Below are 14,330 nucleotides of genomic sequence, written 5' to 3' on the forward strand. Positions count from 1 at the left end.
CTGCTGTGTTGTGTAAAATGTAATTTCCAAGCCCTGTCAAGATTGCTTTGTATTACTTTTTCATTCGTTTATATGAAAAGCCTGTGGATGCTTGGAATGAGAAATGTTTGTATATGTGAACGGATTGATGAACTTGGCTTAGAGTGCAAGGCAAGTTTTATAAATAATACACAAGATTTATGCTTCGTTAGCCTGTAAATTTATCTGTATCGCGTACGATTATGCTTATCATTCATAACCTGAAAACTCAAGTAAGAGTTTTCGATTTGAATCAGTTTCAAAGGTAGGAAAAATACTTTACCATGAGAACTAAACTAATTATTTTACTTCCTAATTTTACTGTATCTAGCACTAGCTGTTTTTTGGAGTATGGGATTTTGCTGCGGACTTGGATTCTCTGCCCTCCCAATTCGGTGCCCTCCCCGTGCCCTCCTGTTTGTGTGGTCACGGTTAAGTCACGTCAATATTTTATATTACTATTTTTTTTTTGTCTTATTATTTTTATAAAAAACAATATAAAATGTTAGCATGGATTAACCGTGACCACACAAAACAGGAGGGCACGGGGAGGACACCGAAATGGGAGGGCAGAGAATCCAAGTCCTTTTGCTGCAGTTTGGTGGTTCTGAGGCTCCTGAAAATATGCAACTAATTTGACGAAAATTATATGGTGCTCTAGGTACCCTATACTTTTGGATTTTTAGCATTTGGATCATGATTTTTGACCAAGAATCTAACGGTAAAAACTCCGAAATATACTAGAAAATCTCCAAATCTTGTTAGAAAAACATAAAAAGATTAAACTAATTATTAAGATTTTTTTTTTAAGGATAATGCCTAAGAATGCCAAACAAAAACAATTTTCCAAGTGAATATTGATTTTGGTTTCTTTTATTGGTAGCAAGAAATAATGTTTTCATGGTAAAACACGTAATCCATTTGCTAATCCTCCCAAACCAAAAACTGAGATCTAAGCAAAATGAGTGAGGCACCACCAACACCATCAACTGGGTGCACCGGAAATCTACCGAGTTTCGTACTTTTCGCGGCAAAAAGCCAATGGTTTTCCGTTTTCGCTTCATTGATGGTGATGTCTGGTTCAGGTACAATTTATCTGTTTGGAACTTATTCCAAAGAGCTCAAAACCACCTTTGGCTATGACCAAGAAACCCTCAACCTGCTGGGGTTCTTCAAAGACCTTGGGGCCAACATCGGCATTTTCGCAGGCTTAATAGCCGAGGTAACACCAACGTGGTTTGTGCTCCTCATTGGGGCTGCCATGAACTTCCTCGGCTACTTCATGATGTGGTTAGGCGTCACGGGAAAGATCGCGAAGCCAGAAATCTGGCACATGTGTGTCTACATGTGCATTGCAGCAAATTCTCTGAGCTTTGTGAACACAGGAGTTATGGTTACTTGCGTCAAAAACTTCCCACAAAGCCGCGGCATCATGATCGGCCTCCTCAAAGGGTACATCGGCCTCAGTGGGGCGATCATCACCCAAATATATCTAGCATTGTATGGATTTCAGGACAGGAGAGCTCTGATTCTTCTCATCGGTTGGCTCCCAGCTGCAATCTCAGTTGTGTTTCTGTGCACGATTCGTCCGATAAAAATCACAGCAGCTGCTGAAAATCAACAACAAAAACGACAACTCAAAGTGTTTTTTCGCTTTCTGTACGTGTCGATTGTTCTTGCCTTGTTTCTCATGGCAATGACTCTGACTCAGAAATCGGTTGTCTTCCCCCGGGCAGCCCAAGCTATGACCGCCGCGGTGGTTTGCTTCCTGCTTTTGATTCCTCTCTTGATTATCATCAGAGAGGAGTTAGTCAGCTGGACACTGACGAAACAAGAACCTCATCGAATAGCCTTAGAGGAAACACAAGAACAAGGACAACCAGATCAAGGACCACAAGAACTGGAGTTGGATCAAGAGATCAAGCCGAAAGGTACGTCGTTGTTCTCAAACATTTTCAAGAAACCACCAAGAGGAGAAGACTACACCATTTTACAAGCAATCTTGAGCATTGACATGCTACTCATATTCATTGCAACATTATTTGGACTCGGATCGAGCTTCACTGCTACCGACAACCTCGGCCAAATTGGCGAAGCTTTGGGTTACAAACCTCAGACCATAAACACATTTGTGTCACTCATCAGCATATGGAACTTCTTCGGCCGAATCTTTTCCGGTTTCGTCTCCGAAATCCTACTGACGAGGTATAAAATCCCAAGACCCCTTATGCTCACTGTTGTTCTTACACTAGAAGGCATTGCCTACCTTCTCATTGCTTTTGCATTCCCTGGTTCCCTGTACATTGCTTCAGTCATCGTCGGGTTTACTCTCGGAGCTCAGTTACCACTGGCTTTGGCAATCATTTCTGAAGTTTTCGGGTTGAAGTACTACTCCACCCTCTTCAATTGTGGACATTTGGCGAGTCCCCTCGGGAGTTATCTACTCAATGTGAGGGTCACCGGAATGCTCTATGACAGAGAGGCAGAGAAGGAGCTTGCTAGGCTGGGTCTGCACAGGATCAAGGGCCAGGATCTAACATGTATTGGCACTCGATGTTATAAGTTGTCGTTTACAGTTTTGACTGCAACAACACTTATTTCAGCTCTCGCGTCACTTATTTTGCTGATGAGAACGCTTAAATTCTACAAAAGTGACATATACAAAAAGTTTAGAGAGAATACAGAGAACGTAGTCGAGGCAGTGCATACAGAGAATGTAGTCGAGGCAGATGAGACAGAAATGGCTTCATCATCTCCGGCTCCGACCCGTTAATGGAGGAGAGCCGGGAATTACAGTTATTCTTATTCGGTTTTCTGAATCCAATAAACAAAGAAAGAATGTTCCTACTTGCTGATAATGACGATGATATCATTAACAGAGGCCAAAACTGATTTTAAACGTCATTATTGTAAACAAATGACCACTAAACAAAGAACTAATATGCTTTACATTCTAACCGTCTAGGGGTGAACAGAACCCGCTGCTGAAAATTGACAAGTTTACAGATTGATGGCTGGCTTCCCTCAGCCACCACTATATAAATACAAAGAGGAAAGCAAACAAATACGCAGCAGCTGCTTCAATCTCTGTTTCATGGCAATGAAAGGGGCATCCATCACTTTTCCGCTACCTGGTCTTTCCCCTCCTCGCCAGTTTTCTCCTTTGGACTGCTCGGTTCTCTCTGTTGATTCAGTGATTTCAGGTCACTGGATCCCTGTAAAAAAAAGAGAGGGGGTTACAAACAGAAATTAAAATGGGTTTAGAAGCATGCACCGGGTTAAGATTTAAAGAACCTCGGTTCAACTATGTCTTGGTATGAACATAACGGGCACCTAGCGATCAATACAGAAAATGTAAAACTATATACCTTATTTCTGTCATGCCAACCAGTCCAAATGATAGAATGCCCATCTTTGTTGTGGTGCTTCCCTGTGTGTTCCCAGCCCCACAAACCACTTTAGCTTGATAAGGTATTGCCAGAGAAATATATGGCCCAGTAGCACAACCAATGAATTAGTTACATTACTTAGACAAATGTATGCGTATACAATACCAATACTGTACCAAGAGTGATGGAAGAGATGACGGATTGCAAATTTCATTGTTAAACCGGAAAAGGGATTATGAATGAACATATACAACTGCTGGAACTGTATAGTGTTAAAGGTGCTCTACTCTGATGCTAGACAGAAGGAATATGGACAGAAGGAATATGATCATTCCTTCACAGCTAGGTTAGCATGTGTGGATGCACTATTAACGTGGACAGCAAGGCCACTGCATGTGGTTACTGACTGCTTCAACAAGGACAGCATGGATGCCACTTTCTGTCCTTTGTTTATTGCATGCGTCTGTAATAATCTTGTATATAAGTTCTGCTGCAATTGTAGCAGAACATTCATTCAAATATATTGGATCCAAACTTTTATATGGTATCAGAGCACCGATCTTGGTGACTCTGGAAGGCTCATTTTTGCTTCCGCCACAAACACAACCATTTTCTCTTCATCAAACCCAGCCACCATGGGCGACCAGATGATACCTCATGTATCTGATCCTCTTACTCTACATCATTCAGACTCACCAAGTCTTGTTTTAGTCTCACAACCTCTCGATGGACACAACTATGGACAATGGAGCCGCTCCATGCGAATTGCTCTCAGCGCCAAAAATAAACTAGGGTTTGTTGATGGTTCAATCAAGAACCCTGCAACCACTGATGCTAAATATTCAATTTGGCAGAGATGCAACGACATGGTCTTATCTTGGATTTGGCAATCCGTACAAGGCAACATTGCTCACAGTATACTCTACTGCAAAACTGCGACAGCAGCATGGAGGGATCTTGAGGATCGATTCTCGCAAGGCAACGATTCCAGGATCTATCAAATCCGACAAGAGATTGTCGAACACCGACAAGGACAGCTATCTGTTTCAGATTATTACACAAAATTAAAGGCTCTTTGGGATGAATTAGCATCATACCATGAGCCCATTGCTTGTGGATGCGAAGGATCCAAGGCGCATGCAGACAGGGAAGAAAAAGAGAGAGTCATGCAGTTCTTAATGGGACTGAACGAGAACTACTCCACCATCCGAGGCTCTATATTGATGATGAGCCCACTCCCGGATACACGACGAGTCCATGGATTGGTTCTCCAACACGAACGCCAATTGGATGTGGTGAATTGTCGTGAACCCACTGCCCATGCAATGCAATCCAGTCGTTCAACAGCACCAAAAGGAGGCTATGGCACCCACAACCCTAGTTCACGAAAGCTTTTCAAATGCAGCTACTGTGACGGAGGACATCCAGTTGAACGTTGTTTTTTTCTCATTGGCTTCCCTGAAGGACACAAATGGCACGGAAAGAATGTGCAGCCCAGAAATAGGCGTACACCTCCAGCCTCCAACAATGTTGAAACACTCCCTTTGACAACTGCTCAGATTGACGCAACCAAAGTACCCATCTCCAGCAATCAACCAACGTTCACAACCGAGGAATATCATCAACTCATGGCCCTCCTTCACAATAAGAATGGTACCAATCTGCCGCTTGCACATGCAACAGGTACACAACATTCTCCGCATTCAACAACCTGTTGGATCGTAGATAGCGGAGCCACAGATCATATTTCTCACTCATCACCCATCCATAATCACACTAGACCCCAACATGATTTTGTTGGGTTACCAAATGGTGGACAGGCTGCGATTGAATCCATTGGGTCTATTAAACTGTCACCCAAGCTCACCCTTCATAGAGTTTTGCATGTACCACAATTTCGTGTGAACCTATTGTCTGTGAGTAAATTAACTTGGGCATTGAAATGTATTGTGATTTTCTACCCGGGTTTTTGTGTTGTGCAGGACATGGCTACGAAGAAGATGATTGGCCTGGGCAAGCAGTTTAATGGCCTCTACTACCTCACTCCAACACAAAATCCTCATCTCGCCAACCATGTCAACCATACCTCGACACTGTGGCACCAACGTCTTGGGCACCCATTCTCGGCACCTCTTCACTCTTTATCCCAGACCATTCCAGAAATTATTTTTCATTCTACACATGTTTGTGATATTTGTCCCTTAGCAAAGCAAACTCGTTCATCATTTGTTTCCAGTTCAATAAAATCAATTGCACCTTTTGATTTGATCCACTGTGATATTTGGGGGCCGCACCAAACACATACATCCTCTGGAACACGTTACTTCCTCACCATTGTAGACGACTTCACTCGATTCACATGGGTTCATCTCATGCGATTTAAATCTGACACACAAACCATAATCCACTCGTTCTTTTCTTGGGTGAAAACACAGTTTAACCGTGACATTAAAATTCTTCGTGCCGACAATGGGGGGGAATTCATTTCTCTACGATCCTTCTTAGATACTCATGGCACTCTTTTTCAACACACCTGTGCTCACACCCCTTAACAGAACGGAGTCGTTGAACGCAAACATCGTCACCTTTTAAATGTTGCCCGAGCCTTACGATTACAAGCTAACCTACCTTTAAAATTCTGGGGAGAGAGTGTACAAACTGCCTGTTACCTTATCAACCGCCTCCCAATACCTCTGCTTTCCCATCAATCTCCCTATAAACTTTTGCATGGGACACTACCTGTCTACACTCATCTCCGAGTTTTTGGGTGTTTATGCTATGCTACCAACCTCACTCCCTCACACAAATTTGATGCTCGTGCTCGTCGCTGCATTTTCCTGGGATATCCCCTTGGTCAGAAGGGCTATCGCGTTTACGACCGTGATAGCAAGCGCATCTTTACCTCTCGAGATATCATCTTCCATGAACATCTTTTCCCTCTTGCTAACTTACCACCAGAACCTGCCCACCCTACCCCGGTCTTACCTGTTCCTCATGACGACCCTACTCCTGCACCTTCAGACCCCATTCCCACTATTGATCTACCTACCTTATCACCCGCCTCATCCGCTCCCTCCCTTCCTGACGACCCTACTCCTAACATACTTCCTCCAACCCCAGACACTCCTACCTCGCCACCACCAGCACCATCGTCTCCTTCGCTGCCCCTAATTCCCCTTCGTCGATCCGCCCGCATTACACAACCCCCTGCCCACCTTCGTGACTATCAGACCCATCATGCTGCTTTGCTTCAGTCCAGCGCCATCTCTTCCACCATGTCCGGCACACGATATCCTCTTCACAGGTATGTTTCTTATGCTCGACTCTCTCATGCTCATCGTTCCTTTGTTCACAATGTCTCTCACTTAGTTGAACCAGCCTCCTATGAGCAGGCACGCCATGACCCTCACTGGCTTGCAGCTATGCATTCTGAGCTTGACGCACTTGAAGCCAATCACACCTGGACTTTGGTTCCTTTACCCCTCCACCAACGCCCCATTGGATGTAAATGGGTCTTCAAAATCAAGTATCATTCCGACGGTACCATCGAACGCTACAAGGCTCGCCTTGTCGCCAAAGGGTTCACGCAGCGCGAAGGTATTGATTACAAAGAGACGTTCGCCCCCGTTGCTAAGCTCATTACTGTCCGCTGTCTCTTGACCATTGCTGCTGTTCGCAGCTGGTCTCTTCACCAAATGGATGTCCAAAACGCTTTCCTTCACGGTGCACTCCATGAGGAAGTATATATGTTACCCCCTCCTGGTTATCGTCGACAGGGGGAGACTATGGTTTGTCGACTTCACAAGTCATTATACAGACTCAAGCAGGCATCTCGCAGCTGGTTCCAACGTTTTTCATCAACCATTCAAGAAGTTGGTTTTCAACAGTCTCATGCAGACTACTCATTATTCACTAAAGTTTGTGGACACTCCATTACTGTAGTATTGCTCTACGTTGACGACATGATCATTGCAGGAAATAATGAGGAAGCTATCAGTCAACTCAAGCAATTTCTTAGTGGATGTTTTCGAATTAAAGACCTCGGACCATTAAAATATTTTCTGGGTGTCGAAGTTGCACGGTCCAAAGCTGGGATCTCCATTTGCCAATGAAAGTATACTCTGGACATATTGGAGGAAGCTGGCTTGCTTGGCGTAAAACCTGCCAAGGTACCTATGGAACCCGATTTAGTGTTGACAACAACAGGTGGTGATGCCCTCAAGGATCCGACTCGATATCGACGTTTGGTTGGAAAATTAATATACCTTACCATCACTAGGCCAGATATTACGTATGCAGTGAATAATCTCAGTCAGTTCATGCAAGAACCAACACTCCATCACCTTAAAGCAGCACATCGTCTCCTCCAATATCTGAAAGAAGCACCAGGACAAGGGTTACTATTCCCTACGGAGAACCAACTTAATTTGATTGGCTACTGTGATGCGGATTGGGCTAGATGTCCGATCACACGACGATCAGTGACAGGTTTTTGCATCTTCCTTGGTAAATCACTTGTATCGTGGAAAAGTAAAAAGCAAGTCACGGTGGCAAGATCTTCAGCAGAAGCCGAGTATCGCTCCATGGCTGCAACCACTTGTGAGCTTACTTGGCTGAGGAATTTGTTGAATGATTTGCGTGTAAATCATCCTGAGCCGGCAAGGTTGTTTTGTGACAATCAAGCTGCTCTACATATTGCAGCGAACCCTGTGTATCATGAACGAACCAAACACATAGAGCTGGATTGTCATACTGTCCGTGAAAGGATTCAGAGGGGAGAGATCGAGACGTCTCATGTGCAGACGAGACGTCAAATAGCAGACATATTTACAAAGCCACTGAGAGCACCTACCTTCCATTCACATCTTGGCAAGTTGGGTGTTATTGATATCCACACTCCAACTTGAGGGGGAGTGTTAAAGGTGCTCTACTCTGATGCTAGACAGAAGGAATATGGACAGAAGGAATATGATCATTCCTTCACAGCTAGGTTAGCATGTGTGTATGCACTATTAACGTGGACAGCAAGGCCACTGCATGTGGTTACTGACTGCTTCAACAAGGACAGCATGGATGCCACTTTCTGTCCTTTGTTTATTGCATGCGTCTGTAATAATCTTGTATATAAGTTCTGCTGCAATTGTAGTAGAACATTCATTCAAATATATTGGATCCAAACTTTTATATATAGCATACCGAAAAACCATCATATAGCTCATTCTAGAAACAGATATTTTCATGTACCTTGGAGAAAGCGCTTTGGGTTGACCAGATTCATATTGCAATGTAGCCTCCAACATCGACTCCGCTACTTTTACTCTCTTTTCCATCTCAGTACGTGAAGACATAGCTTTGTCATATTTTTCCTGCATATACGCTATTCTGTTGAGAAATAGATATATTCATGTTCTAAAAGATGGAAAACAAATGACATTCAGATTATGAGATCTGGAGTTTCCATAGAAAAGAAACATTCAACTTTCTCATTCAGCCATTTTCTTTACTGTGATGCATTATACAGAAATATATGGGTTTCTTAGAAAGCTAAAAGGATAATGAGATGGTGCATGATCCGAGAATTAATTAAAAAACTGGGCACAATTTCCTTTAATGAATAGCTGCAAGGAATGCTAGAAAACGACCAACATTGTCTTCTCGGTAATATTTTTCCCAACCAAGAGCAAGAAAGCTTCCAAAATGTTAGGAGATGGCTTCAAATAGGCATCCCAATATAAAATACATTGATATAAGATGCATCCCATAAGCACACTAATATATCAGGACATCAAGGAAAATAAAGGTACCTGAAGCACATTAACTGCACTTTTCTGAGCAGCTGCTTCTTGCTCGGCTCTTAGTTGGGCATCTTCAGTAACCTTTTGCTCTTGCTCCATCCACATCAAGACCTGGACAGGAAAAAAAACAAGTGATCATCTTCCCTCTGCTCTCCCCCCCCCATCAAATGACAAAACGAGTTAATTTAAACCTTAAGCATTGCAGTCTCTTGCTGTCTTATCCGCAAGGGCTTGCCGTAGCTCAGCCACCTCTTGCTCCAACTGCTCAACCTGCAGGACCATGCGCAGGTGCTAAATACCATCTCAAGGAGAATATGAAAGCACTTATTTTTGTAGTAAGACAAACTTTAAAAGCATTTTCACTAGGTTTCGAATCCAGATCTCCCCCTATTTCTTTTTTGACACAATTTTTAGGTTCTGGATGCGATTGCTTCTACGGTTAGGATTGACACAAAGTTGTTTGATGTGGAAAAAATAAAATACAACTCCTTATCACTTCTATTCTATGTTTAGGATGAGTACACACAAGGTTGTTTAAGGTGAGGTAATAAAAAAACAAGATGCAACCTCCCTCACATTGGTAACAGAAAGTCTAAACACCACAATTCATCATTACTGTTGAACCTAACCCTTTCAAATAATATAAATTCAGAAGATTGAAGATAACCCAACAATTCATCCGTTGCTCCAGAATATAATCAGTAGAAACTAGCATAGACTTCAAACCAATATATTAGAGTACTTGGTTAAAGATAACGAAACAACTTCAAGTATATTGTGTTGACTGATCCTAAATGCCTATTCATCAAGAAGTTTTGAACTGCTGGAGGAAGGGGTTTAACTAAAGATACTGTAAAACAGCACCATTTTTAGACCAATAATTGGACAGATTTCGTCATAGGCAAACATAACAGATTTCTTCGACATGGAACATCAGGAAAACATAATACTAGAAGAACAGTAAGCTAAATCAACAGTAGAATTACCCTTGCACTTAATTCTCGTCGATTATCGAGCTCGACTATCTCCATAAGTGCTGTCTCTAACTCCTTAGCCCTGGAAAGAGCAGGAGCCACGATGAGCACCTTAATCATTATTTCAGAAGGTATAAAAATAAGATCACAATATTCCAGGCAAAAGGCAAATTGAAAATTTCACTAATTGCCAGTTGTCTATTATAAAACTGGTAATTTAGAGAACTATGCATGAGACTAATCCTTTGAAGTTTCACAATGACGATGGCAAAAGGAAAGAAATGCAATTAGTGAAAGAAAACAACGGCAATAAAAAAGTCAAACATGATGTGAGATTCTAAAAAATGACAGGAAAATACCCCCCAAAACTGCAGAATTTTAAACTCCTAAAGTAGCGGGTCACCTAAGTACAGCAGATCTTTTCTCCTCCAGCACCCTGCATACCTCAACCTTCAACCAATCGACCTGCACAAAAGCTGTTAATCATTGAAACTTAAAAGAGGAGTAGCACAGTGGTAGCCTATATATATCTTTCAATAAATTACAAGTGGAAACCAATACCATAACCTATAAACAAAAAGTTCAGTCTGGCCAATTAAATTATAAAATGGAAAGGATGAGACACCTCCAACGAGAGAAACTATAAGCATGTCTGAAAAGTAGTTAACTAAAGCAAACATCACACCCACATCTCAAAATAGCGCTCACAAAGCAAAGCCCCCATTACACACAACAAAAATAAAAAATCAAAATGCTTGGTTTTAATAAGACAATTGACAGACTACGTTAAAATCTAATGCACATCAAAGAATTGTTTTAGGTAAAGAAGCAAAGAGAAAGCAACCTGATCCTGAATATCTGGTAAAGAATCTACTTCTGATACAGATAGGCCACTAAGGAATTCAGCCAGATTACAAGAGCCATATTTCGAGCGAGATACATCTCTATCTGTACTTCCTTCTTCAGTAGGACCTTTCTCTTCTATTATGCTAGGATCACACTTAAAACTATACAGCTTGGATGCGAGTCCTTTGGAATCCTTCCAAGCCTGACCCTGTTTAAATCTTTCCTCAACTATTGCTAATACAGCTGGCCGGTGCTTATCTCTCAACTCTTTCAATCTACTTTCAGTTACAGCCAAAAAACCCATGCAAGCAGTCAAAACAAGTTGGCTGCTATCAAATGTTGAGCCAGCAAGAGACTGCAATAAAGTAATAGCATCTCCTGCATCCTTAGTGGTAACTAACGCTGGCCCTGCAGGAACATATAAATAATAAAATGGCATTCCTAGGGATAGATTGAAAATGCAACAAAATCATATCTTCTGAATTTAGCGTTAGAAGAATTGCGGCAGAGTACCATATAACTCCATCAATGCTAGTGCTGTTCGAAATAGCATAACACGATTTCCTTCAAACAGAAGCACATCCCAAACTCGAATAACTGAAAATCAAAGGAAGCAACAAGAAGGTAGGTATTTTAGAACAACATGATTTCAGCATGACTTCAACTCGTTCTTGAAACTGAGAACTAAAGAGAACAGTTCTTCAAAGTTTTTTAACACCACAAGGCACATGCCACATAAATCTTACCACTTCCCCAAGGAATCATATTCACAAATATGGAAAGGAACCAAGGTCCAATGATCCATCCCACCTGGACTCCTAAGAAATCCAGATGATTCACTGCCACAAGCATAGAGGGAATGAGAAAAACGCTGCTTCATATAAGGTAAACACCCCAAAATTAAGATTACTAAGATGATTATTAGAAGTACACATACCCAATTTTGGAAATTTTTCTCACACCAATTCCTCAAACACTAGTTGGTCCACCTGATAAAACAGAATAATTACTTTTCATGAAGATTGGTCATAACTGAATCCTCCATAAGTACTACAACTGTTGGAAGTGTGATAAAATAAATTGGTGAATCAGAATAGAATCATATATATTTTTGCTCAAGAACTCTAAACCGTGACAACACACCTGAGATTCTGTCATTTCCTCAGTATAGTAGCCATCAAAGTAGTCATCAATTATACCAACCAAAGTCCTATAAGAAACAAATGAAACACTTTAAAAAGTGAGACAGATTATCATAGAACACCTGTATACAAATTGGTAAAGAATTGAGATGATGTAGTGTTCACAGAGACTATTTCCTTTAGCAAATATCTACAACTCTTTCAACACAAATTTGCATAATCAAAACAGAAATAAAAACAGGATTTATACAGCCGACCCCACTTAGTGGGATAAGGCTTTGTTGTTGTTGTTGTAAAACAGAAATCAAAACATGCTATGTTCCATAGATAGCCAATCCACAATGCAGAAGTTACTAGAGAGCATCCATTTTATTAGGAAAAAAAAGAAATTTTAAAAAATACAGTTGGAAGAGATCAGGGATATGAGCTCTGAAAACCTACCAAAAGGCATTTTCCTCAGGCATCAGAAGTAACAATAACCCTGCAAAGAAATTCATTGCCTGCATATATTTTATTACCGAAGTAATAATAATATTGACAAAAACAGTAATAGCTACGATACTTATCATGTCTGACAAAAAGTGAATGCAGGTCATTGTATTAGTTGCTCGAGTTGTACTTAACGGAAGGCCAGCATAAAACCAATTTAACCAAGAAATAAGAATATATGTAAGCCCTTGAAAACAAATTGTTTTATCAACAAAAATAAAGGAAATGAGAATTGAACTGATGTGTTCCTCTATAGAGTTTACAGGTAAGTCTAATAAAAAAAGGAACCTAAGGTCAACCACAAAATGGAAATGATCTCTTGCAAGCCTTCACACCTACAAAAGCTTGCCATGCCTACAATGAAAGATTTAGAAAGCACTGCACTTCCTCTCAAACAAGTTATTTAGGTAAATCAATCAAGTTGAAAGCATCAGTTTTACCTCTCCCCTGAGATCCCTTGGCACTCCACCATGAACAAAGACTCGAGTTCTAGTTTCCAAGGAAAGAAGGGCTCTGGAGGGGCCCCATTAACCCTAGCTTCCTCTGTCCCAACATCAACAGCCTCTCCTGTCCCAGCAACTTTCTCACCATCAGAGTGCCCATCACTTACAGAATTTTCTGCACTGAAGGCATTCTTACTTTCATTAAAAGCATCATCAAGACAAATTTTATTCTCACAGTCATCCTCGGAAGCCATTCATGAAGAAGTTGCTTCTTCTATGAATGGAAGATGGTCTTTATCCACGATTATCTGCTCATCTTTCATATTTCTTCCCTTCCTGACACGAATGCTCATCATATTTTCAATGGAACTAAGAGATGATCTAATAAGAGTCCACGTTTGGACCTCAGATGTCTCTGTTTGTTCTGAAAGTTTAAGCTCCTTTTCTGGATCTCTTTCAGGTGAAACATCAGAAGCAGTTTTTTTACTAATTGTATCATTCCCTTCCTCATTGGGAGCAGCCTCTCCATAAATGGGGTAAGGCTAGCCGACATTCACCTCTCCCAGACCCTGCGTAAAGCGGGAGCCTTGTGCACTGGGTACGACCTTTTTATCATTCCCTTCCTCACCACTCTCAGAAACTGTCTTTTCTTTCTGCTCAGTAGCTTCAACCTGCAATTCCTCTTTATCTGAATTCTCAGGAGAGCACGATTGAGAAGATTTCTCTACATTTTCAAGGAAGTACTTCCACTTATTTGATCTTTCCTCTTCCTCCACCTGATACCATAAATATATCACTAAACTGAACAGTCAATATTTCCTTATTCTAGTCCCTTGACTCTGTTTATTTTGACGGGAATACTATTTCAACAGAAAGAAGTCCTAGCAATAGAATGTGCAAAACCCCCATCAGCAAGAAGAAGGATTTAGAGAATAAACCTAATACGTACAATTAGTTACGGAAATGCAGAAAATTAGGGTTAGATGACACGTTGAGAAACGAGAAAACTAAAGAGAGCGTGGGATTTAGCTCTTGGACTTCGGAGCGCGGAGGCCGTTGAAGCCCGGTTCCGCCATTGTAGCTCGGGAAGAGAGAGAGGGTTTCAGGCGTTTGTTTCGGAGAGATACAAGAGAGCCAGTTCGTTGAAGCCCGGTTCCGCCATTGTAGCTCCTCCATGGAACCATGTGTAAGTTTCATCCAGAGCTTTCTAGTTACTTGGAGACGTTGGAACAGC

At 41.5% G+C, this 14,330-nt stretch overlaps 1 protein-coding gene and 1 pseudogene across 1 annotated transcript; one reads left to right on the forward strand and one right to left on the reverse strand.

The window, feature by feature from the left end:
• The first annotated feature begins 830 nt into the window (after positions 1 to 830).
• LOC103433347 (protein NUCLEAR FUSION DEFECTIVE 4-like) lies at positions 831 to 2,876 on the forward strand. The gene has a single exon (XM_070820587.1). The coding sequence runs from the start codon at positions 980 to 982 to the stop codon at positions 2,789 to 2,791; it is 1,812 nt and encodes a 603-aa protein (XP_070676688.1). The 5' UTR covers positions 831 to 979; the 3' UTR covers positions 2,792 to 2,876.
• On the reverse strand, positions 2,867 to 13,999 carry LOC114824503 (uncharacterized; annotated as a pseudogene).
• Between the last annotated feature and the right edge of the window lie 331 nt (positions 14,000 to 14,330).

This window comes from Malus domestica, chromosome 04 (genome assembly GCF_042453785.1).
Source record: "Malus domestica chromosome 04, GDT2T_hap1".
In the NCBI taxonomy this organism is placed as follows: domain Eukaryota; kingdom Viridiplantae; phylum Streptophyta; class Magnoliopsida; order Rosales; family Rosaceae; genus Malus; species Malus domestica.